The sequence below is a fragment of the Ceratotherium simum genome, chromosome 16, assembly GCF_057802395.1.
Source record: "Ceratotherium simum simum isolate JZ-2026a chromosome 16, ASM5780239v1, whole genome shotgun sequence".
Classification (NCBI taxonomy): domain Eukaryota; kingdom Metazoa; phylum Chordata; class Mammalia; order Perissodactyla; family Rhinocerotidae; genus Ceratotherium; species Ceratotherium simum.
Genome location: NC_141915.1, coordinates 60,048,774 through 60,075,327, shown reverse-complemented (window position 1 = coordinate 60,075,327; position 26,554 = coordinate 60,048,774). Strand labels below are relative to the sequence as shown.

The window sequence follows — 26,554 nt, the reverse complement described above, 5'->3', positions numbered from 1 at the left end:
TCAAGTTCAAGATTTATGGACTTTTCTTTGTTTTGACGTTAGACTCTGTCCCTCTGAGGGCGAGCAGTCAGAGTTCTGTGCATTTGCATTAATGATCTTTTCCCCTTTGTGTGGACGGTGACGAGTATGTAACACAGGAGGGCCATCTGCCTCTGCCCACGCAGTCTCAGCTGTGTGGTTTTATGACTACCCCATTCAAGAAGCCCTGGAACAGAACAGCCCATTGAAGTCTGGCTAAATGAGGCAAGAGGGCTGTTTGGTTGAGTTAGTGTCTCCCTTTCTAGAACGGCGTCCTGGCAGCTAGCAGTCTTTAGGAACCTGGGCGGTTCGCCCACCTTGCTCTGAGGTTGACTGGAATCCGGCTGACAGCCTGTTCTCTGGGGCCGGGCTGCCTGAGCGTGGGTCCATCTCCTCTGCTCTCTCTCCATCTCCCCACACCTTGCTTGCTTCCTTTGTAAGATAAAGATTACAGCAGCACCAGCCTCAGAGTGGACACTCACTTACACTTTTCTTCTTATTATTTGACCATTATTACTGCATTCAACTTAGAATCTTTCTCTCATGTCATTGGACCAACTGTCATCCTTAACTCATACTTAATGCTTAGGAGATGTTACCATTTGGAATCTTAAAATAATATTTAATAATTCAACTTTGTTTTGGGGAGATTTAAGTCTATTAGTCTGAAATTTCACATAGCAATTAGAGAAGGCTTTTCGGATCCTCTAATTAAAAGTCACAAGTTGAAATGTGCAACTTTCTATCCTTTTTGTGCACATATTCTATTCTACGTGAGGGATCTGACTGTACAGCAACTTTCGATCTTGATGGAAAATGGACACAGACATAGAGGCCTGGGTCTGGTTAAGAGGCCGTGAAAAGTCTGGAAAGTAATTGTGAGCCACCGACACTGGTTACACCACCTCAGGTGGATGCAGGAAGGAAAAACCACAGGTTGGTGTATGAAGTGAGTGAGTGTGGAAGGAGCCACTTATCACACATGCATCACTGTCATGTTGGCAACTAGCCAGGAGAACAGCACCACCTCTAATGAGCATCAGCCTTTGTTGGCCAATCATTTCTCTCAGGGATTCTCCTCAGTGGCAATGGCCTCTCTGGTTTTCAAGAGAACAAGAAGGAAACAGTCTTTCCTTTATAGAAAATGATGTGTAGGCAACCCTCCAGGACAGGCTCCAGTCCACAAAGCCAGAGATGTTGCATTCCACATCTACAGGACCTACCGAATTCTCACGCCAAGGGTAAAGATCATTTTAAGTGGGTTCCATGATCTCCCCAAGACCCTGGAAGCTCAAGAGGTGTAACCTTCACAATTTCTAGGATGTAGGAAGAAAACATTAAGGCACATGAAAAACAGGAGCAGGCATAAAGCTCCCCAGCCTTCAGTACATTCTCCTTCCCAGCCATCGTGTGGGATCTCCATGCCGGCCGCCTCCTGAGTCCCTTGTCAGTTCACACCCAAGGAGTCACTGCCGACCCCACGTACCAAATCCAATGGCGTCTCCTTAGCCCTCACCCTCCCCTCCTCCACAGCACTCAATTCTACCTGAGGTCTCTCTTTCTGGAAACCCTCCCTGCCTCCCAACCTTTTTGGGGTGGACTTCTCTTTTCCTCACATTCAGATGCCATTGTGCCTAGTTTCCCTTCCAAACAGCTCTTGCTTTCATCTCTTTCTTCCATTTCCAACATCATAAACCCAACTCACAACCTTGGCACTGAAACAGGCCCCAAATGGCCCTGCCTGCAAGCCACTGCGTTGGGACGAACTTCCCCACAGGATGTGTGGCCGCTGTCCTGCAGCTCCATGCTCAGCATGGGGACCACTGCCTGCCCTGCCAGGGTGCCCAACCTGACAAGCACTTGCATTCCAGGTCTTGTGGGAGAAGCTGCGGCAGCCCACTCTACAGACGAAGAACCGAGGCTCTGGCAAAGACTAAATACGGGCTGGGTACCCAGCTGTGGCCCCGGCTCTCATGACGTGGACGGGACCCATCCCATAGCACCCCTGCTCGGACACTCTGCAGTCTCTCCGTTCTCAGCAAAACTTACCGTAATTTCCTCTGGATAAGTGAAAGTGACACTGGAATGATTTGAGCTCTGGAACATGTTCCTTTTAAATATTCTCTGAAGCCAACGTCTGGTAGCAGTGAGAGTGCTCTGGAAGACTGTTTCTACTGAATTCTTCTTTCCAGTTTCTTGTCCCTGCCCTTCTGCTGAATCCTGTGATCGCATGAGAGACAGAGAGAGAGCTGACTTGTCCTCGCGCTGTGGACTCAGAGGCGGTGGGCGGGACACTGCTTTCCCTTGCCCACATTCATGGTCGGTAAGGAATGATATTTAAGTTACACAGACATGTTCACACACACTGGCCTTGCCGGAAGCCTACACCGTCAAAGCACTTTAATTCCCCAGAACTTTCCGGGGTTCAGTCTGAGTGGGCGATATGGGGAAACTAGGTAGAGAAGGAAGGGCATTAACACCCTGCGGTAACCGACCCACATGCTATGACAGCTCTGCCTTGCTGATGAACAGACCTCATCGGCTCTGACTGGAGGAAAAGCCGGCACACTTTCTCCAGACTGGGTGAGAAAGGACATACTCCAACGGCACAGAGCTTCCCGTAGCTCAGAGAACCCCAAACTAGTGTGCATGCAAACCCCTGCTACTTAGCGACATAAAGAGCCAGTCTGCTGGCCAAGACGTGAACCCATGCTCCTTCCCATCGATGCTCTCTTTCGTTGGGGCTTCTCCTTTCATGCCCTCTCCCCAAGATATCCTTTCTCCCCTGGGGTCAAGGCTCTAGTGAGGCCTCCCTCTGTCCCTCCCTGTCTCCCTTCGTCTATCCCTCCTTCCCTCTTTCCTCACCAGAAGCACATTGACTTTATGAAGCGGATGGAGTTCAGGCACCAGGCCCCCCACTTATAGAGAGGCCTCTCCCAAGGCCCTGGGAGGGGCCCTCCCAGTTCTGAATTAGTGTGTGTTCTTTTTCTTCAACAGAGCCCCACAAATTACATGTCAGGACCCACAAAACCTGGATCCGTTGGTGTCACTCCCTCCAAGGCTAGGGGGATGTGGTGGCAAAAGCCGTTCCTGCCGGAAGAAGCTGACCACTGAGTGGGAGAGACCAACAGTCCACAGATGGACAGACAGGCAAGTACATGAGCGTTAACCATGGTAACTGCCAAGACAAGAAAAGTACAAGGTGTTTTCAAGGTACATAAAGGGGCCTGGAGGTGGGAGCGGCCCTGCTCTGAAAGATGAGAGTGCCATGCAGCGTGGGAGGGGTGGGCTGAGGTGCAGGTGTGACTGGAGCACAGGACCACGTGGGTGGTAACAGGTCTCAGCTGAAAATTGGACATGCTGGCTCTTGCTTCGAGTCCCTGAATGGCACAGCACCTCCTAGAACAATCCAGAAGCTTCAGCACAGTGTGCATGCCTTCTGTGATCTGGCCTTGCCTAGACCTCAGCTTCAACTCCAGCCACACTCCACTACCTGCAGGCCCTCAGGAACGGCGAGGTTCTCCTCCTCCCAGACTCTGCACAGGCTGTACTCTCGCTGCCTGGGAACAACAGCCCCTCTCGCAAGGCCCTTCCCTTTTTCACCAAGGCACCTTATCGACACTCCAGTCTACCATTAATCCACTGTGCTGCAGTTGGGCGTTCACGGGATGGTGCCCCTCTACGAGTTCTTGCTGCCAAGGCCCTTCTCTTTTTCTTCCTGGTGTGCCCTGTACCCAGCACAGGGCTGGGCAGAGATGGGCAATAAAGAACAACCCCCAGCCTGAAAATCTGCCCTAGAATCTTCACCTTTGCCCTGTTTTTCTCCATCTGGTGTCCTTCAACCCTATTAACCCTTTATATCAACATCCAACCAAAAGCTTTTGAAAAACTCATCATATACTTTTGTTTCATTTTAGTTTTGCAAAGCCTTTCATTTTTATGACACAGGTAGAGTATTTTGACCATACTGTGGATGACACTAATCTGAGATCCCAACCAACATTTAAGATAGTTATTTCTGCAGGAAAATATACCCTAAATAACTGACAAATTGCTTAAACACAGTTTATTTGGAAGTTGGCACCTGCCTATGATGGTTTAAATAATACCCACTTCAGGAGAAAACAACCATGTTACCAATAATATTTATTTTAAAATGTGTCTGTGATATTTTAAAGAAGAAAAACTAAAGGAATAAAGTTAAAACATATGCTTAATTATTTTATATTAATAACGTCACAGTTCTGATTTGTATCAAGGTAACAAATTAACAAATATTTAGACGTCAGTCTAAATATAAAATCTTGTATCACCTTCAAATTGAAGCTCATCAACTCAAGTGGGTGAATACCACACAACAATGAAAAGAATGAACTACTGGCACATGCAGCAACACGGATGAATCTCAAAGACATAACAAGGAGAGAAGAAAGTCAGACACAAAAAGTAGAAAGTTCAAAGACTGGCAAAACGAATGTGCGGTGGTAGAAATCAGAAGAGAGCTGACCTCTGGGGGATGTAGGAGAGAAAGGGACAGAGTGCTGGGATCTTCCTAAAGCTTGATGCAGAAGGTGGAAAGAGGGTGTGCACCTTTGTGGAAAGGCACTGAGGTTGCCCTTCGGATGTGTGGGCTCTGCTACTGTATTCAAGTTACAGCATACAGCAAAAGAGTTAGGTGGGAAAGACCACGCCAGAATATGCATTTTGCGGGGGCCTTGTCTGACATCCCGGCCACCTGCACTGCTCTACAATTTTTGCAGTCATCCGATAATCTGTATGTTAACTTCTATACTGCTCCCCTCTCCTCCTTCCTCCCTCTTTCCAGTGTAAACCTTATGATGGCAAGGGTGCAGACTCTGGGTCACTGAAATTTCCTCCATGCACAGAACAGAACCCAGCATCAAGCAGTTGCCCAACAATTATTTGATGACGGAATCAGCCACTCTGTGTCATGTCAGTAATCCCAGAATTAGCCTATCTCTTTTTTGAATTGAGGCCGCTTGAAATTCCATACCTATCCTGGGTACGACATTATGGGTATGTGTTCCACTTACCACTAGAGGTTTAAGTATAATAATTCTGCAAACAATCTCAGCAGATAAGGCAGGCATCTCATAAAACTCCTGGTCTTTTGTGATTCCGCAGACAGTTTCATGGAGTTTCAGGCACACAGTCAAGTAGGACTGTATCAAAGGCTCCTCAAAAATCCTACCCCACAAAGAGTCAAGAGAAATCACTGAAGTCATTTAGGAGAAATGAGAACACGGTACCCATTTTCCATGACGAGCTCCTTCCCTTTACAACACCTACACGGAAGGCGTTTATTTGATCCCACATAGGTTAACATCCAGAAAATTTCAATTGACCTCAAACTTGTGACAAAGATAAAAAGTAAACAAAGTCCTTTTGGTTTGCCTCCACGGTCTGAACTGTTTTAACAAAAGCAAGTTAAACTACTTCCAAGTGTATTTCCTTATTTGAAAAAAACCTAGGAATGGATATTATTAAAAATTAAAATACTGTATAAATCTGAAACAAATTCAGCAAGACATAGGGAGAAAGAGCGACAAATGCTGCAAGAGCATGTCCTATGCGTGGAGTCTCTTCCAGCTCTGTGGGGACCAGGTTTCGTGTTCACTGACTGGCACGTGGCCAGAGCTGAACTGGTGAGCTGATCAGAGCGGGGCTCAGAAGGCAGCACGAGCAACGAATCACTGGGGTGAATCTGTAATACACAGGGTTGGTGAGGGCCCTGAAGTCACAGGTGCTTGATATGAACGGAGATCTGACACCCCACCTCCATTCTGAACACCCTAAGGCTTCAGGTGAGGTGATACTGGAAGTGCTGTGGGAATCTCAGAACACACCTGTTCCCACGTGGACATCTGTATTGTTCTGCATTCTGTATACCGTCTCTTCAGGGTGTCAGAGGTCACACAAATTTGAAGGAGCAAATGATTTTGGATAATAATGTAAAGCTACCTCTGATTTTTATTTTCAACTGGCCTAAGTTGCAAAAAACATAGAATGACTAAATGTTAAAGAAATGCAGGACACAAGCATGAATATGCAATATGATGATGATCATTTAAAAGTAAATGAGGGCCGGCCCCGTGGCTTAGCGGTTAAGTGCGTGTGCTCCAATGCAGGCGGCCCAGGTTCAGATCCCGGGCGTACACAGACGCACTGCTTCTCCGGCCATGCTGAGGCTGCGTCCCACATACAGCAACTAGAAGGATGTGCAACTATGACACACAACTATCTACTGGGGTTTTGGGGGAAAAATAAATAAATAAATAAAATCATTAAAAAAAAAAAAAAAAAGTAAATGAAAAAAATGCATCGGAAAAAAGACCAGATGGAAATCAACCAAAATCGTAGCACGTTATCTATTATTTTCCCTTTTTAAAAAAAATAGGATGATTATATTAATAACTTGAAAAAAAAGTAGTGGGATATATATTGATTTATGACCTTCCAATTATGACAGCAAATATGGGGCACTGTCAATCAATAGGGGATGACCACATGCAAGAGAGAGGCTACATCTGCTTTTCTACTCACTTGTTCTGATAAATATCCAAGAGGTGCCACAGCATTTTAAGAGTATTCCCCACATCCTAGGGTGGTGACGAAAGGAAAACAGAAAGGAAGGTTAAATCATGAAACCACTGTCTCTGTGAAAACCAAACTGAAAAACATCCAACATAAATAAGGCATACCCAATTCTTTCCTTTCTATAAACAAGTTTTAAAGTGCTCAACTACTAACCTATATCTTCTACAAATAAAATTCAGGATATAAAATTATACCATTTTCTCTACCCCAAAAAACGGGAAAGGAAAGACAGTAACTATGAAGTGTACCAGCGCTCCGGATAACTTCTAACCTTGCCTCGCACAACTACAGAGAACAAAAGGTTATCGTTTATTGAACTCTATTTACTGAAACAGAATAAACTCAAGTAAATCGACCCTTTAGCCCTAAGAAATAGCACCCCTCCCAGTTTTCTGATTTCTAAGTACTTCATCCTGTCAGGCTCTCAGAAAAGAAGAGTCACAAGCTCTGAATGTTTCGTTTTCGATCTGCAAGGACTCAAGAGCCTATTCCAGACGACAAACCTCCAGATTTCTGGGGGAGATTTCGTTAAGTCCTTGAAGCCGGTAGTAACTCCCTAGAAGACAGTCCAGCACACGAGGAGGAAAGTGACTCAAGTAGTCAGTGAAGTCTTCCATATACTGAACCAAGTTACTCAGAGGGAGCAAACTGAACCAGGATCGGAACAGATACTCATCGACATTCAGCAAATGTTTTCTCTTTCCCATAAGCTGAAGCAATTGTCTCCTGTATAAGAGGAAAATAGGAACAGAAAAAAGGGGTGAGATCACTAAAATAGACTGAGGTAAGATAAGTAAAATTCTGTCAGAAGGGGTCTAGAAAGTTCAGATTTTAAAAATAATTTAAAATGCTAAGTAGGGAATCAAATGAAAAGTAAACAATAACATATTAAGAATTCACCAACATGCATGAACCTTGACAGGACACTATGCTCAGTGAAATAATCCAGTCACAGTACAAATACTGTGTGATTCCACTTATACGAGGTCCCTAGAGTGTTCAGACTCATAGAGACAGAAAGTAGGATGGTGGGTGCCAGGGGCTGGGGAAGGGAGACAGGATGTTGTTATTTCCTGGGGACAGAGCTTCAGTTTTACAAGATGAAAAGAGTTCTGGAGATGGATGGTGGTGATGGTTGCACAATAATGTGAATGTATTCAATGCCACTGAACTGTACACCTAAAAATGATTAAAATGATAAATTGTATATTACGTATATTTTACCACAATAAAAGAGTTCACCAAGAATTAAGCATTTTTCCAGCTTTAGTGAGATATAATTGGCATATAACACTGTGTAAGTTTAAGGTGTACAATATGTTGATTTGATACTTATACTGCAAAATGATTAGCATCATAGAGTTCGCTAACAACTGCATCACGTCACATAATTACCATTTCTTTTTTGTGGTAAATATAATTCAGTATTAATAACTATAGTTACCACGCTGTACAGAACTTACTCATAACTGGAAGTTTGCACCCTTTGACCAGTATCTTCTCTTTTCCCCTCCCCTCATCCCCTGGCAATTAACCATTCTACTCTCTGATTCTATGCGTTTGACTTTTTTAGATTCTACATATAAGTGAGATCATAGGTATTTGTCTTTCTTTGTCTGACTTGTCTCATTTAGTGTAATGCTCTCAAGGTCCACTCATGTTGTTCAAAATGGCAGGACTTCCTTCTTTCTCATGGCTGAATAACACTCCATTGTATAAATATACCACATCTTCTTTATCCATTCATCTGTTGAAGGACACTTAGGATGCTTCCATGCCTTGGCTATTGTGAATAATGCTGCAGTGAACATGCGAGTGCAGATGTCTCTTCGAGACAGTGATTTCATTTCCTTGCAGTATATACCCAGAAGTGGGATTGCTGGATCATACGGATGATAGGTCTATTTTTAACTTTTTAAGGAAACTCCACACTGTTTTCCATAGTGGGTAGAATAATTTATGAATTAAGTATTTTGATGAGTGAATAAGTGAGCACCCTGGATCAAACAGTCCAGGTGATCCCAGTGAAGGCCTTTAAATTATGACGATCATAAATTATGATCATAAATTATGATAAAGATAAATTATTATCTTTAACATTGGACTGGAAAACCCTAAAGATGACAACTGGAAAATAAACAAAGCAGAGTGCCACAGAAGTGACAGAGGCTGCAGAAAACATACTGATAAAGGTTTGCTAACACACTCGAGGCCACTTTTGCTTGAAACACAGAATCTTTAGAACCAAGGCTAGTGTGTGTCATTGTCCACTGTTAACAGCTAAATTTCCTCTAGATAGTCTGTATACCCCAAAGGGCATAATTATATAAATAATCTTAATTTGGCTTTAATTTCAAGAGGTTCCAATAATAGTGAAGAAGCAATAACCTAATTTAGTTCACTTTCTTAACCCCTAAAAACCTATAGGCTAGATCCTATTGGATCAGGGGAGGGAGTGGGGACAGATGAAACCTGGAATAGTTTCTCTCACAAAAGACAAAGTAAATGGTGGATGTTATCTGTGCTTGGAGATGAGTGGTAGTATTAATCTTTTTATATTTATTTTTTATTTAATTTTAACTTAATTTTTGTACTTAAATTTGATTTACCATTTTTCTTTTATGGATTGTGCTTTCTATGTCTTCTCTAAGAAAGCTTTGCTTACCTCAAGACTGGTACGTCACTCCCTCAAGATTTGCAAGCACAATGTGCAAAGCCTTTCACCTGACAGTTCTACTTCAGGAATTTATCTTGAGGAAATAATTGGACAGGGAAATTACAAGGATGTTTATCAAAGTGTGCTTACAAAGTGAAAGTGAAAAATAATCCACGTGCCCCGTAACTTGCTAAATAAAAATAAATAAATTATAATGACCAAGCAGTCATTATAAAAACAATGTAGGCATCTATTTACTGACAAAAAGTTGTTCACAAAATACTGTGAAGTGAAAAAAGCAGAAAAAAATAGAATAAATAACCTATCATGTGTTGTTATCTTTCAAGCACATACAGCACCCACATACACACATTTGGACAAAACCCTGGACAAATGCATGCCTAAGTGTTAACAACAATGATTATCTCTGGGATTGCAGGCTGTTTTTGTCTTCTTTATATTTCTTGTATGCTTAGAATTTTTTAAAGAGGTAATTTTAAAAGAAGTGCTATGTTACATATGTCACTGGAAGTAGGAATGAGTGCTCCATAACAGTCCACAAGGAAGCACAGCCGTTATTCCAAGATTTCTGTACGGAAGTGCAGCTCCATAACTTACTGATCTGGTCTTTCTTCCCGAAACTGGGAGAAGGACATTCCTTCGAGGGCTGCCCAGGTGTCCTCAGGCTGAATCCTAGAGTCCTTCCCTGGAGGGGCCAGCTCCAGGCAGTGGTGCAACACAGGCAGGGTGCACACCCAGAGGTCAATCCTTTTGCTCATGCACCTTCGGCACAGGTTTACCAAGTGTGTCTGCCAGCTGGAAAGGGAAGAGAGATCCCACAGTGAGCCGAGGTCGGCCAGCGCCGGACGCACTCTGTGGTCTGATGTCCCACAAGGGAAGTGACGGCTCCTCACACAGAGCAGAAGGATCATTCTGGGTGGCTGAGCACTGACTGACCAGATGTGAGAAACGTGGCCGAGTGGGAGATGGGGGACCCTCAGCACCCGCCCCCAGGGTCAGGCACTGACTAGCCCTCACTGAAGCCCCGCAGTAAAATGCCAACGAAGTTATTTCCATCCTCTTTGTCAGTTGAGGAAACCGAGCTTCACGGAGGCTCAGTAATCTGTGCAAGGTTGCCCGAGCCAGAGCTGGCATGTGAACCCCGCCACCAGTAAATCTAAACAGAAAGCAAATTTTCAAATGTAATGGGGTAGCCTATAAACAATATATGTATGGCACCTTCCCTACAGTCACAAAATATCAATGCTTTAATACTTTGAAACACTTGTACGAACTTTGTACATTTAAGACTCTTCCTCCTCTCTTTAAAAATGTACAGTGTTTAGGGCCGGCCCCGTGGCTTAGCGGTTAAGGGCGCGCGCTCTGCTGCTGGCGGCCTGGGTTCGGATCCCGGGCGCGCACCGACACACCGCTTCTCCGGCCACGCTGAGGCGGCGTCCCACATACAGCAACTAGAAGGATGTGCAGCTATGACATACAACTATATACTGGGGCTTTGGTGGAAAAACTAATAAATAAATAAAATTATAAAAAAAAAAATGTACAGTGTTTAGCTGGGTGTTTGAAATTTGTAAAACCAAGAGGCAGATGTCCTAATAAGACCTGCTGCTCAAGGAAGGCTACCTAATATCCTCCAGTTCAACTCAGACAGCTGCAGAAAATGCTGTAGAAAGACCCTGCAACAGTCAGAGGATTCTGAGTGGGTGCCCCCCACCCAGTAAGCCGTGAGCTCCCTCAGGACAGGCCATCGCCTTCACACCACCAATGCCTCCTGGCCCAGCACAGTGACACCAGTGGCTCCTGAACTAAACACAGTGGCGGCAAAGGCCACAGGGAGAGCACCCATGTGGCTTCCGCAGATGCCCTGGAGTTGGACTCCTATAGTCAATCGTCATACCATAATCCCCTGAAATACACATTTGTGGGGCGAGTTTTGATATACCATGAAGCTTCTCAAAAGTAGGATATTCAATAGAATATGTAATAAAAGTAAAAATAATGTATATGCTAGGAAAAAGGCTAGAGGGATAAATATTGAAATGACAGCAGTTGAGTGGTATAATTATGGGTAGTTTTTATTTCTTGTATGTTTTCACCCATTCTATGACAATCACTTATTTTTATAATCAGATAAAATCATCGGAAATAGCTCTAAAATCTTTTCTCACACACACACCCACACACACTCACACACACACTCACACACAGATACCTCTGAGATGTTCCAAAGATGTAACTTAGGTCGTGGTGAAAGGCATCTGGTGAATTGGCATTCGAGCAAAGAAGGTCACACAGCAAGGTCAGGTCCCTTTCTAATAAGGACAGGTTAAATTTTTCCACAGAGAAAAGGACAATTAGGCCCATTCTCAATTTACTCCTCACTGGGCAGTCTTCAGGCAGAGGGGCCTCACTTCTTTCTAGAAATGGTGCCATTTGTTCTTCCAAATACTTCCACAGGTCTTTCTGCACCTGATCCCAGGAGAGAAGGAAGACACAAGAACCATGGAGTGAATCCATCAGAGGTGTTGACAGCTGCCCCATCACTGGTTGCCCTTAGTTCCACCTCAGCTGGGCAGGGAGCCAATGCCCCGAGGGGCAGGGAGAGCTCTCTGGAGGGGTCATTCCATAGCCGTGCCTCCCCACTGAACCCTGAGCATCCCCCTCTCCCCGGGCCTGGCTGCCCTGGGCCTTTGGGAGCCGCCGCCAATGGTGCAGTCCAGAAACTTGGCATGGTGGAGGAGCTCTCAGGTGGAGACCTTTGATGCTTACATGGGTTCAACTGTCATCTCAGAAGCGGCCCCAGGTCTGTCTCAAAAACACCGGAGCCACACCACAATGAGGGTAGAGATGCAATGAAGGATGTTTCCAACACCGTTCTGCTCAGCCCAGAGGCCAGGTGAGGAGGTGGGACCAGTGGTGGGGGTGGGGCCAGGTGAGGAGGTGGGACCAGTGGGGGGAGTAGGGCCAGGTGAGGAGGTGGGACCAGTGGGGGGAGTAGGGCCAGGTGAGGAGGTGGGACCAGTGGTGGGGGTGGGGCCAGGTGAGGAGGTGGGACCAGTGGGGGGAGTAGGGCCAGGTGAGGAGGTAGGACCAGTGGTGGGTGTGGGGCCAGGTGAGGAGGTAGGACCAGTGAGGAGAGTGGGGCCAGGTGAGGAGGTGGGACCAGTGGGGGGGGTGGGCCAGGTAAGGAGGTGGGACCAGTGGTAGCAGGAGGAAGCAAATGGAGAGGACAGAGAATTCCCAAGAGGCGGTGCTAGGAGAAAAGGGAGGGAAAGGTCTACCTGCCCTATCTGCACCCCGGCCCACTGAGCATAGAGGGTGGAGGTCATGGGCCAGTAGGAGGTGGGGTGATGCTGACTGCCCAGAAAGTAGAGAAGGGAGCTGCTGGTGACACCCCTGAAACCTGATACCTGCGTCTCCGTGTAGTGCAGAGCGGTCCACGGCAGTGCCTGTCCTTCATAGATCATGGGCACACGAACCACAGAATAAAACTGCTGAAACTGGGTGAAAAAGTTCTTTAAATTGATGGCATTCCAAGTCTGGAGGATGCTGAAGATACTGTCCAGCATGACTCTGGCAGCTATCTGCTTCCCTCTCACCAAGTTTTTCCGTGTACTATCTGTGACGTGGTCCATGAGTTTCTGAAGATTCCCAGGGTGCTTCACACAAATTATATCATCATACTGATGCCAGTCTAAGAGTGAAAGAAAGAAAGAACTCAGGACCATCAAAACCCACTAGACCGAGACACTCTACCCTGGAAGGCTGATTTTGCCTGGCAGAAACACAGAAGGAATGAGCCATGAGCCAAAGGAAGGGAAGAAAGAAAGGAAAACCACAGGCACATGGTGAATGGAAAGCCACCAGGCACTCCAGGCAGGTGCCCGTCCACAGAGACACAACTCGGGGCCTGGCCCCCATGGGGAGCATGGCTGTCCTTAGGACGGGTCTTCTAGACACCCCACGGTGATCAGAGTGAGACCCAAGGTCACACGGTTCGGCCAGCCTAAAATACTTGGAACATGTCTTTATAAATGACCACACAGCTGTTCATCACTCGCCAGCAACCGAGCAGTGCGTTGGCGAGGTACTTGGTACAAACGCCCGTTTCCTCCATACTAGGAGCCGTGACGCCAACTCCATGAAGGACAGTGCAGGTCACGCTGCAGACAAGACAGAGCCCCCAACGACCACCTCTTCTAGCAAAACTAGACTGGCACGAATTATCATCTGATGAGGGAGTCACATCAAGCTTGGGCCAACACAGGGTAAGGGCTGAATCCCTGACTGCTCTATGACTAGTTACAAACGATATGTGTGTAGACTTAGAAGACACAATAAAATCACCTGTAAAATAATTAGAAGACAAAGATGTCAATAAGACACCAGATGTAACAGGGATACATAAAAATAGCCGTGAAACCAGAAAGTAGAAGTCCCCGAATGCGCCTCCTGCTACTTGTTGCAGACACATTACACATCCTGTTGTCTTTACTGGAAGTCCTGCTCACTCCATCTCTGCCCCATCCCTGCCCGGTGACAACTTGTAATTATTGTTTGGATCTCAACTTGGGCATCTTCTCCTGTGGAAGCTCTTCCTGCTCGCTGCATCCCTCCTACTGTGGCCCATATGGGCCCACGCGGGGGACCTAATGGGTCTCCCTCAGTTTTATTAGAATGCCCTGCCAGACAAAGGCAAGGTGAGATCCGCTGGCCTGGGAAAGGTCCGTGTTGTGGAGGTGGAGGGAGCGCCAACTGGGCTCCTGGGAAGGGGACACCCTCAACCCCAGAGGGACAGACCAGGGAGGGACATTAAAGGTCTGGGTCTCTCAGAATCTCCTAGAAGAACAGAAATTAAATGTTCAAGTTCCAACCTACTAGAGAAAAGAGAAAGAGAAAGAAAATCCAAAAGTCAGAAAAAGTACAAAAAAAAAGTCAATAGAAAAGACACAGGAAGATAGCCAAGCTGGCGCTAAGGGCTAAATGCATCCATTGAAGATGATCGGACTAAATGACAAACATGAAATAAAACAACCAACAAGAGTCCCACGAAGCAGAGATGTGGCTGTGAGGGACGAACCTGAGAGAAACAGCAGAGTCAAGAGGAAAGCCGGGGGCGGGGGGGGGCGGGAATGCATACAAGAGCAAAGCATACACAGCAGAATTCGTTTCAGGCAGAACGCAGCACAAGGCAGAAAGCATTCGAAAGGACAGAGCGCTAGCTATCGCTAGTTCTGCACCCAGCACGCATTTCTGCTGTCTCTGTCTCCTGTGTCACGGGCTGGATCCCGGGAACCCCCTTTCTGCCGGCCTTGCCACTGTGGCTCGCATTCTGCCAACGAGAGGCGCTGACAGGAGGCTTAGAAGGAGGAAGGAGAGGGGAGCCATCTCTCTCTTTCTCTCTCTGTTTATTAGGAATAATGAAATCCACATTTATTTAATTTAACATAAACCATTACCATACCAAGTGGAGCAAAGCACAAAATTCTCAATCAACAAAATTCCAGCGCCTTCCAGATGCTCCTCCCAAGTCACCTGCAGTGATGTCAGTGGCTGGAGCACTTCCACACCTGGGCTCAAGCAGTGACCTCTGAGACACCTGGAAAGCCAGTGAAGACCTTCCTGGACCTTCCCATCAGCCCTTCTGTTGGTTACTATGACTCAGCTCCTTCCTGCTTAAAACAGCTGATCCAATCCAACTGTCCCGGGTACCATCTCCAAGAAGTTCTCAAAGTCAACCTATCAACCGAGCATCCGACCCAACAGCCCACCCTGAGAGGTAACAAGTCAAAGGGCCGACAGGCCTTTACAACAAGTAGGAGAAAGGATTAAAAATGCCAAAAAGCTCTGACACCCATTTTAAAAAAACGCTTGCAAAGGGCCGGCCCCGTGGCTTGGTGGTTAAGTGCGCGCACTCCACTGCTGGCGCCCCGGGTTCGGATCCTGCACGCCCACGGACGCACCGCTTCTCCAGCCATGCTGAGGCCGCATCCCACATACAGCAACTAGAAGCATGTGCAGCTATGACATACAACTATCTACTGGGGCTTTGGGGGAAAAATAGATAAATAAAAATTAAAAAAAAAAAAAATAGATACTTCCAAGCTGAGTTCAGCAAACATTAAAAAAAAAAAAAAACGCTTGCAAAATATAATTATTGGAAAATAGTATTTGGAACTAGATCATGATTAACGAAGCATCTGAAAATAAAGTTGCTTGGCAATTTTTAATTAGTCTCCAACAAAAAATCTGTTTAATGGACTTTAAAAGCATTCTGGATTTGTGGTTAAAAAGTATGCATCTTTATGCGGTTCGACAGCTTAAGTACCAGATTCAGATAAAATCTGAAGTGACTAAGGCCGCGCTTCTTACAGGAGAGCAGACTGGAACTGCCACCCCAAATCACAGCCACCTCTTCTGGCAAGACTAGATTCGCATGAACTCTCATCAGACACGGGAGTCACCTCAAGCTTGGGAACAGCCAGCTTAGACCACCTGACAAGCACAGGGCACAACCAGAAAAGGGTCCCAGAACTCCATTCTTTGGCCCACCCATATGGAACGGAGTGAGGGAGTCAACACTTGATACATTTAAGAAGAGAGCATGACTCTAGTTTCTTCTCTGTCTCTTTAGGCCCCTCAGAATAACCAAGCCCCCGCTCTCACTGACCTCTATAGCCATCAGCCCAACTGAGGTCCCAGGCACAGGCAGCAGCAACTACAGAGACACCTCCAGGGGATTCTGAACCCTAGCCATCAAGTCACCACCAGCTTTCAAGCCTTCCCGGCTGAGGCCCCAGACATAGAGCAGAAATAAGCCATCCCTGCTGCACTCTGTCCAAAATCTTGACTCACAGAAACCATGAGAATGAGAAAATTGTTTTATGCAAAAACTAATAAAGTGCATGGTCTTAGTGACAGACTGGAACACATCTCTCAGAAGCTGACAGATCAATCTTTTTAAAAAAGGACTTTAATATTAAATAGGTTTTATCTAACAGATATATGTACAACTTTTGAGTCCCCCCAAACAGATTATCCATTCTTTCTGAGCACACGTGGAATATTTATGATGGACCAGGTATTAGGCCACAAAGAAGATCTGGAAAAGTTCCTAAAAGCAGAATCCATACAGAATCTCTATACAGAACACACACACACGCACACACACCCCCTAGACACACACCACACAGACCAGACACACACACACACTCACACACTACACACCAGACACAAACACACACAGCAGACACATACACACACACCCCATACACACTGCATGCAGTGAGTGGAAAATAGAACAAAGGAAAAAACAAAGAAAAGATAGAGAAAAAATAGACACAGATAAGAGAAAGAAAAACAGAAATGGGAGAAGGTGAAGAAGATAGAAGAGCGGCAGCGATGCAGACAGCAGGAGGGGGATCAGGCCCTGACGCTCCTCCCACGTCTCAGTCTCATTCACAGTCGAGTGGACATCTCCTGGGAAGGGTCCTGGCAGCCCTGTCTCCCCTCCTCTTGCCCTGAACCTGCTCACTTGCTCACTGCTGCCTCAATGGCCCAGCCCTGCCTCCCAGGGCTCCATCCTCTCTCCTTTCCCTTTATTAAAAAGCCTTTTCCTGTGTCCTCTTGTAAGTGTGCAGTTAAGCTAAACTGATGGGAAACAGGCTCCCAATCTCAGATTTATTAAACACAGGGCTGGGGTGGGGGCAGGGCCCACGCCCAGCAAAGAGGACCCACAGAGGGCAAGGCCAGCCTCGCTCTCCAGAGAGGCACATCCAGACCGGAGACCTGGCACCTGCACCACACGTGGCTCACCTCCAGAGCCCAGGAGCGAGGACCTCACGTGCAGACAGCGGTTGACATGCTCGCCTTCCTTCTGCTGCCGTTTGTAGATGAATTCATACTCCACAGGGCCCTTGTCACGGGCAACGACGTACTTGTAAGGAATGGGCTTATTCAGGTGCTGCTTGGAAAGGACAGCTCTGCCCTCAACCAGGAACCCATCGTCACCTAAGTCTCTGTGAATAAACAGGATACCAGCTGGTTATCTGAAAATCCTCTCGGAAATTTCAGTTCTTCTCAAACACAGCATGGAGTGCAGACCTAAAGCTGTAAGTCAATACTGACCAAGAGGACGCTTCTAGGCATGGGTACCAGACAGAACCAACAGAAATATGACAAGAAGGACACTATAGGGAATATTTGTTTGAAATATTCATTGTCCAAAAGTCTAAGGATGTCATCAACTTGATAAAAATTGTTCTTTCAATAGGTTTCAAAGACTGGAAGTTCCGCACATTTCCCTGAGGGACTTCTCACAAGCCCTTGGACATACTTACTTGGTGCAGGACATCTCACAGACGTTAAGATTCCATTTGGGTTTCCCAAATTCTTCTCCTCCCCTGATAAATACTTTGTGGTAGCTGGGGCTGAATTTGAAATGTCTAGAAATGATTGCATGGAAGTACACGGTGACTCCTTCCCCGGGACTCAGCGGGCTAGAGGAAAACCACGGGAGGAAGTGCCAATTAGATGCAGATCAGATCTGCCTCCCTCATGCATGCACACATGTGCACATGCACAGGCACATGTGGACACATACAGGCACACATGTGCACACGCATGCATATGCGCACACGCGCACACACATACGTACAGGCACACATATGCATACCCACAGGCATATACCATCCTCATTTCTTGACTGTGCATTAACACACACCCCAGCACAGTGCAACAGTGTCCACACTTCCTGCCATGTGGGTCCCCTCCCTATGCAGTGGAGGAAGGTGGGCACAGGGTAGGGGACAATCTCTGGGGGCAGTGGCGGGAGAGGGTTGGTTAGCACTCTGGGATGTGACAGCCTCTGTCCTGAGTTCCATAAGGCCTGTGTTGCCTGCAGGACCCCAGGGACTATGTGATGGAGCACTGAAACCAAACAAGGAATTGGGAAGGTGCCCCTTCCCGCCTACCGCCTGAGTAGTCCCCCTTTTCCCCTAAAGCTCAGCTCCTGAAAAGAGTCAACAAGAAAGGCAGCCTGGGAACCTCCTCTGGGCTGTGCGGCCCTTCGCTGCCCCAGCAGAGAGGTAGGGTGGGGGCTGTGCCTATGCTCCTGGGGCAGGTTACCTCCTCGCTTCCCCGGGTGGGGGTCGCACCTACCTCTCCGTAACTTCATGTGCACCAGCTTTCTGATTTCTCTGCTCCTCATTCTTCACAGCAGCTGCATAATTTCTGTTATTCCCTTCCGGCTTGGCTTTCTCAGTTTCACTCGCTTTCTTTCCAGTCACAGCTGTCTTGTCCTTGGTTTCAGCTTCCTGGAACAAGGAACCAAACCCTAACCTTTAAGACCAGCCTCCACATGTGCCCCCCAACAGCCAATGATTCTCACAGCAGCCAGAGTGGTCTCATCCCTTCCCTGCTCAGAACCTTCCAATGCCTCCTGGTCCACTCACCACAGCCTCCACAGGCCCCTCTCTCCAACCTCGTCAACAGCCTCTCTTCCCTTCATTCGCTCCTGGGGGCACCAGCTTCCTTGCTGCTCTCTGAACACCCCCACCACACTCTACCTCAGAGCCTTTGCACGTCCATTTTTGACTGGGACACACCCCCAGATATCCACATGGCTTGCGTCTCACTCTTTCTGCTCTCCACTCCAACACCACCCCCTTGGTGAGGCCTTGCCTGGCCACGTTCCCTCAGCACCTACCTCCAGCACCTCACCCTACTTTCTCCATGGCACTTCTCACAGCCTGACTTTGCTTTCTGTCTTTCTCCCCTCTAGAATGTGAGCCTCATGAAGGCAGAGCTGGGTCTCCTTCAGCTGTACCCCCAGCACCTAACACATAGTCACTGAATGATTAAATGAAAGATGAGCTGCGGAAGGTGTGGGGCCGAAAGGAGCAGACCATGGGACAGAGAGTGGGCATGAGGAGGCTTCCTGGAGGCCGAGACGCTGTACCTGGCAGTGTTCTGGAAAAGCAGGCACGCTTGCTGGCGGCTGTTTCGTTTTCTGAGTCTTATTTTTAACTTCTTTCCCAGCCCCTTCCCCTGGACTATCTGGCTTGGCTGCAGCATCAATTGCCTGGAAGAAATAATGACGCCAAAAGCATCAGGGCCAAGATGACAAAACGGACGGAGACTGGGACTCAACGGCGTGAGGGTCAGCATCTGCCACCAGACCAGGGACAGGGGTCAGCAGCTCAGGTGGAGGGGCAGCCCCTTCCAAAGCCCCTCCAGGGAGCAAGTCCCAGTGGACGCCCTTCCCAGACTGGGAGGCCATGTCAGAATCGCACGCACAGCAAGGCGTCAAGGGCGTGGCGGGCCAACCCTGGCCATCACTCCCGACAACTCACCCCAGAGGCGGGGGCTGCGGCCTGCTGCCCGGCAGGCCGAGGCTCCTGGGCAGTGTCTTCCTTCCCAGGACGTCCTTCACCAGCAGAGGTGGTTGGGACGGCCCCCTCCTGGGGGAAGCCTCTGTCCTTGGAGGGGTCGGGGGTGTGGTGGTCCTTCCCTTCCAGGAGGGCACCTCCCAGAGTCTGGTCCTGGGGCGCCGGGCTGCTCAGAGACTCTCCTCCCATGGCTGCTTCTGCTCCTCCCACAGCCTGGCCCTGCAGAGGGCGGCCACCAGCCTCAGTGGGCACAAGGGGCCCTTTGTGGCCACCGCCCTCCAGTGGCGTCACGCTCGTGCTGGGCGGCTGGCTCGGCTGGCTGGTCGGACTGTTCTGCTGAGCTCCACACTGGGGCGGGGCCGCGTCCTGGAACGCAGGGTTCCCAAGCGAATGCAGACCGTGGGGGCCCGAGAAGGAGCCCGGCTCCGTGGGAGCCGCAATGTTCTGCTTCTTCTTCCTCTTCTGTTTCTTTCTTTTGCTCTAAACAGAAAAAGAGATCCTAATTTTATTTCTTAGGTTTCCTCTATTCTCGCCAATGTTTTGAATTTCTCAAGTGTGTCAAGCTTAGCTCGACCAAATCACCTTACATCTGTTAAATCTGCCATTTCTATATCTTGGAAAGAATGAAATGGAGACTAAAATGAATGGGGCGGTGGATGGAATTGAGGGACAAGTGGTCACACACTTTGTTCAACCAAATCAAAGCTGAGAATATCCCACGGAATCCCTCCTGACGGACATCCCTCTAGGGCTGAATGGTTTCAAACGTTAGAAAGCACGTGTGGGGGGCCAGCCCGGTGGCGTAAGCGGTTAAGTGCACGCGCTCCGCTGCGGCGGCCCGGGGCTCGCCGGTTCGGATCCCGGGTGCGCACCGAGGCACTGCTTGTCAAGCCATGCTGTGGCGGCGTCCCATATAAAGTGGAGGAAGATGGGCACGGATGTTAGCCCAGGGCCAGTCTTCCTCAGCAAAAAAAGAGGAGGATTGGCAGATGTTAGCACAGGGCTGATCTCCTCACAAAAAAAAAAAAAAAGAAAGCACGTGTGGGCCTCCACATGTTACACACCTACGTTGTCTGTGGTACATACACAAACACTGAAATGGAGAAAAGGATGAGACTGAAAAACGAGCAGAAAGCTGAAGAGTTCCTTCCTGTACCCACACAGGCACACTGGGCCCCTGCCCAGAGATCCCTGCTCAAAGGCAAAAGTCCCCAACTTCGGACTCAGAAATGGAGCTCATGAGACACAGACGTGGCAGGACCCTCGAGGGCTCCACGGGGCTCGACGCCCTCCGTCTCTTGGGGATTCTGCTCTGGAGCTCATGTTGATCAGTTCATTAAGTGGGAGGGTCCTGCAAATGCCTTGACACCTGGTATGGACCCGGGACTCGCTACCTATCCCCTGCCTGGGCTGAGTCGCCTGGGAGAGGGAGATGGAAGAACTTGGGGTTTGTCTACGCATGGGATGGGGTGGCCTTGTTCTGAGTCAGCTCCTGGATCTTCTCCCAGAATCCTGACTGAACCTCCTGCAGATCTGCCTGCAACGACCAGCATGACACACAGGTGCCCTGGGCACTGCAGCTCAGGCACCCCTAGAGGGCCATTTCCTGGCCTGTCTGATAATCAACACCCACTAACATCATGGTAGAAAGAAAGATGCTTAAGAAAGGTCATTTAAGGCAGTAACTTCTCATGGGGCCGGTCCGGTGGCGCAAATGGTTAAGTGTGCGAGCTCCGCTGCGGCGGCCCAAGGTTTGCCAGTTCGGGTCCCAGGTGCGCACCAACACACCGCTTGTTAAGCCATGCTGTGGCAGGGTCCCATATAAAGTAGAGGCAGATGGGCACGGATGTTAGCCCAGGGCCAGTCTTCCTCAGCAAAAAAAAAAAAAAAAAAAAAAGAGGATTGGCTTGGATGTTGTTAGCTCAGGGCTGGTCCTCCTCACCAAAAAAAAAAAAAAAGCAGTAACTTCTCCAACTTCCCTGGGCATACAGATCTCTAAAAATCTTGCTAACATGCAGATGGTGACTCAGCACATCTGGGGGACCCAAGATTCGGCTTTTCCAAGGACCCCCCAGAGAAGTGGTGCTGCCCAGTCCAGGCCTGCCCTGAGAGCAGCAGGACTAGTCCAGCTCCCCGGAGCTCCTCCAGGAAGCCTTACCCCACGCACCCCAACTCTGATCTGACTGGTCTGTGGGCCTTGGCACCAGCATCTCTGTTGGCTTTCCTGATGGTTCTAGCGTGCGGCCTCGGTTGAGAACCACCGGTCAGACCAGCAAAAGGCTGCATGCGTGGACCAGGTGGCCTGCAGCTTTTGCAGAATCTCCTTTTTCAGCGCGAGGCTGGCTTAAATCAAGTCGCTTCAGTTCAACAGTGATTTACTGAGGAACCTGGAACTCTGCTATGTACAAAGAACAAGAGAGCAAGACACGTTCCTCCCCAACGAAGCCAGTGGTTTAGCGGGGGAGACAGGCTAAAAACAGAAGGCTTTGCGTGGGAAGTGCCAGTGACAAAGGCGCTCGAGGGCACTGGGAACCCCTAGCCTGGAAGGCTTCCCGCGAGAAGACAGTACAGGCTGAGTCTGAAAGACGCTAAACCGGAGAAGGTGGCTTGTCCATCCTCAAAGATTCCCTGATCCTGTGCCCTGGCCGGAGACGAGGTGCCTCCTGCGGCTTCCTTGCTCACCCATAACAAAGGCTTAACTGTGGTCAGGAGACCCCCGCATGACTTGACTCCTGTTCACTGCCTGCCAACCTCATCCCTGGCCGCCAGCACTAATCTTGCTTTTTATTTTCTGTATTTTATGATGATTTGACATTTTGGGAGCCATGCTAATCCTGGAGGGACTGCCCCTCCCAGGGACAGCTAATTCCTAGAAATAGAAAATGACTCCTGAGGGCGCACACCTTTCATATGCAAATCAACCAACCCACACCACAACTACCTCCTTTATCTAACCCTGACACGCCCAGCCAATATTTCCCCTGCCCTAATCACCCCAGGGCCAGGTGCAGGACCCCCTGACAGTCCTATAGTCAGAGCCCAGCAAGATTACTCACACTAGCCAATCCTAAACTTGCTCAAACTTGGCTACCCTGCCCCACACCACAGGCTCTGGGCCATGCTCTCCCCTCCCTGACAGTCCTATAGTCAGAGCCCAGCAAGATTACTCACACTAGCCAATCCTAAACTTGCTCAAACTTGGCTACCCTGCCCCACACCACAGGCTCTGGGCCATGCTCTCCCCTCGCTCCTTGTGCCTCCTGACCACCCTGGTCCTTCCCTGTGTGGCCCTGCATGGCATAGCCCCTCCTCTTGGGAACCGTAATAAAACTTCTCTCAGTGGCACTGACCCCTTGTGTCGTCACTCAGTCACCTCTATAAATTAAATCCCCTGTACAATCAGGACGCCTCCTTGCTGTCGTCTCCTGCCTCGATTTCCCTTTTTCCCCAGACACCTCCTTCCTTTAGTCCTCTGCCCCACGCCCCTCAGCAAGGGTCCTGGACACCCTCAGTAGGAAAGCACCCCCCAGCACTCCCCCTACTTTACTGTATCACCACACACTACACATGCTTTCATTTGTTTTTTCTCCCCAAGAATGGAAGTCTCTGCGTCTGTTTTGTTCACTGCTGCATCCACAGTGTCCAGAACAATCCCTGGCCCACTGCACTGCCCAAACGTTTTTGTTTCATTCAATCAATTCCTCGGAAAGCCCGCATGCTTCTCCATGCAAGCTCTGGCTGCTTCCCTGCCAGACTGGCAGGTTTCCCGGCCCCCACATGATGCTCGGGCCCCCACTCCCCTCTGCCCACATACCCCTCGGCCCCCACGCCCCTCGGCCCAGAGCCAGATCTGCACTCAGCTCCCGCGACGACGGGCTTTCACTCTTCTGATTTGCAATTTTCCTCTTTACCTGTTTTCTCTCTCTCTTATTCCAATTTTATTGTGCTTTTTAAAAGCTGCCTCAAGACTTGTTAGAATAGGATTTAGATTTTGCACAGGCAACGTATAGCTCTCTCAACATACATTTACGGGGACTGTGTACGCACCAGGCACCCTTCCACACATCCCGAGGCAGGGCTGGGACGCCGGGCAGACCCAAGACTGCTGGCATGCCTGTCAAGCAAGGCTCAGGCTGAAATCTCAACTTTTTCTTTGACAAAAATGAACTTTATATATATGTGTCTAAGTTTTATACATATATACTCCTAATTATATATATATTATATATATATATATATATTCCTAATGAATGTGAGGGGAAGGCAGGCCAGCCCAGGTCACTCACCAGCTGCTGGGGACCCCTGAAGACGCAACTACAATGGGGTGTGGGGGTGGCGGGTGGGAGCACTGCAGCAGAGGCCCCGGAGACGAGCACTGGCTAGTCAGGTGGAAGCCAGTGGCGCTGCCTGACAGAAGCTGAGGCGTTGGAGGCTGACAAGTGGGCCCGCCAGCCCTGCCCAAGCCGCCCTGGGGCCCACTGGCTCAGCCCTGGCAGGTAAAAAGTACTGTGCTGATTAGCGAAGGACGACCCAGCTGACGACAGTGTCGCCTTTCCACCTGACATCTGACCAAGCACGTCCTTCTAGCAAAGGGGCAATGCCAGAGCCCCCTCTGCAGTAGTCCTTCCCGTGGTCTCCTGGCAGGTCATCGGGGGCGTGGACCTGAGTAACCTCTTTAAGCTTCAGTTTCCCCTTCTGTAGAACTGAGATGACAAATACAGGCAGCGTGTGGGGCGACACTTCTACAAACATAAGGTGTGGCTTTGAAGAACCAAGGGAGAAGAGAGTCTGGGATGGGAGCTGGAAAGATGGGGATGACCTGTAGACTCACCCCTTACTAGTAGAGTCATTAGGATAAGTGCGGCCTCTCGATTACAGGCTGGCCAACTGCTCCTTCTCCCCCCCACTCCAGGAAGTGGTCCCCTAAACCTCCCTGATCTCAGCCATGTGGTACAAGGATTAACTCTACTCCAGCTCCAGGGTCAGCCTGTCACCCTGGCTGAAGTGACTGGGTCAGGGAAGGGCATGTGACCCAATCAGAGCCAACGAGATTTGAGGAAAGTTTCCCCTGGGAAGGAGACGCTCTCTCTCTCTTCTATAGGAGCCACCAAAGAAGGTGTTCTCTTATTCCCTGAATGATATAGTGGGAGGTGGATAACTGTGGAAGTCATGACGTGACACATGATGGAAGGGTCCAGAGCATTGGACACAGCTGTTGAGAGGCTAAGGAGGAGACTGACATCAGGAGGGCAGTGCAGACACAGAGAGACACCTGGACTTGGGGAATTTCATCTAGGTGCCTTGATCAAGCCTCGCCTGCAGCTACTGCTCCCTCAGAATTTCTCAGATATGTGAGTAACACATTTCCTTTATTGTATTAATTAGTCTCAGCTGGGTTTTCAGTTATTTGCAACCAAAAAATTTCTAACGAGTAAAATAACCAAACCTCATATTAGGTTGTGTCCATTTCTTAAAGAAGCTCAAAATAAGCCAAGGTAATCAATGTTCTAACAGCTTTTTTCCTAGAATTTTTAGGGTATTGCTTTACATTAAAATATTGAATCAATTTGGTATATATTTTAGTGTTCAGCCTGAATTGGGAATCTAGTTTTTTCCAAATGGTAAGCCCATGGTTCAAACACTCCTTACTTAACACATCAGCTTTTACCCTCTGATTCATTATGCTACATTTATCATGTGCTGAACTGTCATCTATGTCACGTCTGTGTCTGGATGTTTTATGCTGATCCTCATTGATGTGTTTCCATTAGAACATGAAGGGGAGCAGAATATGCCACCCCAAAATGTGCCACTTGGCACACTGATCATGTTAAATTAAAGTGACTCGAGAAGCAGCTGGTGCAAGAAGGACACTGACCCTCCTTCTGTTCCCCTGAGAGCAGGAGAGAAATCTCCCTTGTGAAGGCATCCTCCCTGCACCAGGAGACCGGAAGGCATCCTTAACACCAGAGAAGGCTGTGTGAACAAACCTTGTGACTTCCTCACCAATTTACCACCCCAAGCCCACACTTCTTTGTCTTGTTAATTCTTCACAAATTTGTTTCTTTGTCTAAAAGGTATAAAAGCTGCCTGCTTTGGTCACCTCTTGGAGCCTCATATCTTTAGGCTGCCATACATATGAAATTAAATTTGTTTTTTTCCTGTTCATCTGTCTCATGTCAATTTAATGATTAGACCAGCCAAAGAACCTTGAAGGGAAGAAGGGAAGTTTTCTTCCCCTACAGACGTTACATGGCTGTATGTCTACAGTTTAAGATACATTTGGATGTCAACTCTCCCGTTTATTTTTCTCCTTTTCTACATTCTTTCTAGGAACTCACCAATTTATACTGGACTTGAGAATCTCATCAACTTCCAAAAAAACCAAAACCAAACTCATGGGAGCTATACTACTTTTACACATTAATTGGTTAATTTAACGTATAAACCTGAGATAAGAACTGAAATCTTTACGGTATTAAACCTTCTATTTTCCCTCTCAGGGAAAACGTATTTTGGGGGTTGGTTTCCTGTTTTTGTTGCTATCATGGAGGGGCGCTCCACCCCCACTGCCCTTTCTGCCTGGTCAATTCCAGGCCCTGTGTAGACATCAGCTGTATTTGCCAAGTGCTTCAGCAGTTAACTAATCCACAGATCAAGCCCAGAGGCCAAGACCATGCCTCACCCTTCACAGCCCCCGCCACCTCACACCTGGTCCCAGCGCCCTGCACCCCTGCCCTAAAAGCAGCTGCTCAACAAATCTCTGTTAAATGACTCAATGCCCATCTTACTCAAGAAAAAGTCACCACTCTCTGAAAAAAAGCAACAGTCAAAACAAACTCCACAAACATCA

The 26,554-nt window shown here is 48.2% G+C and overlaps 1 protein-coding gene across 9 annotated transcripts in view; it reads right to left on the bottom strand.

The window, feature by feature from the left end:
• Positions 1 to 26,554, bottom strand: part of RNF213 (ring finger protein 213) — a 121,982-nt gene that overhangs the window by 75,848 nt on the left and 19,580 nt on the right. For all 9 annotated transcript variants that reach the window (XR_015554786.1, XM_087441739.1, XM_087441735.1 and 6 more), the window contains 12 exons: positions 19,666 to 20,181; positions 19,272 to 19,394; positions 18,473 to 18,627; positions 17,653 to 17,811; positions 17,129 to 17,331; positions 12,724 to 13,007; positions 11,526 to 11,782; positions 9,911 to 10,108; positions 7,140 to 7,362; positions 6,583 to 6,638; positions 5,073 to 5,226; positions 2,068 to 2,238 (listed from right to left, as the gene is read on the bottom strand). Coding sequence is in view for 8 of the 9 variants with exons in the window: in XM_087441739.1 (XP_087297865.1) it covers positions 2,068 to 2,238; positions 5,073 to 5,226; positions 6,583 to 6,638; positions 7,140 to 7,362; positions 9,911 to 10,108; positions 11,526 to 11,782; positions 12,724 to 13,007; positions 17,129 to 17,331; positions 17,653 to 17,811; positions 18,473 to 18,627; positions 19,272 to 19,394; positions 19,666 to 20,181 (2,499 nt within the window). In the remaining variant the exon portion in view is untranslated. The remainder of the gene's footprint in view (positions 1 to 2,067; positions 2,239 to 5,072; positions 5,227 to 6,582; positions 6,639 to 7,139; positions 7,363 to 9,910; positions 10,109 to 11,525; positions 11,783 to 12,723; positions 13,008 to 17,128; positions 17,332 to 17,652; positions 17,812 to 18,472; positions 18,628 to 19,271; positions 19,395 to 19,665; positions 20,182 to 26,554) is intronic.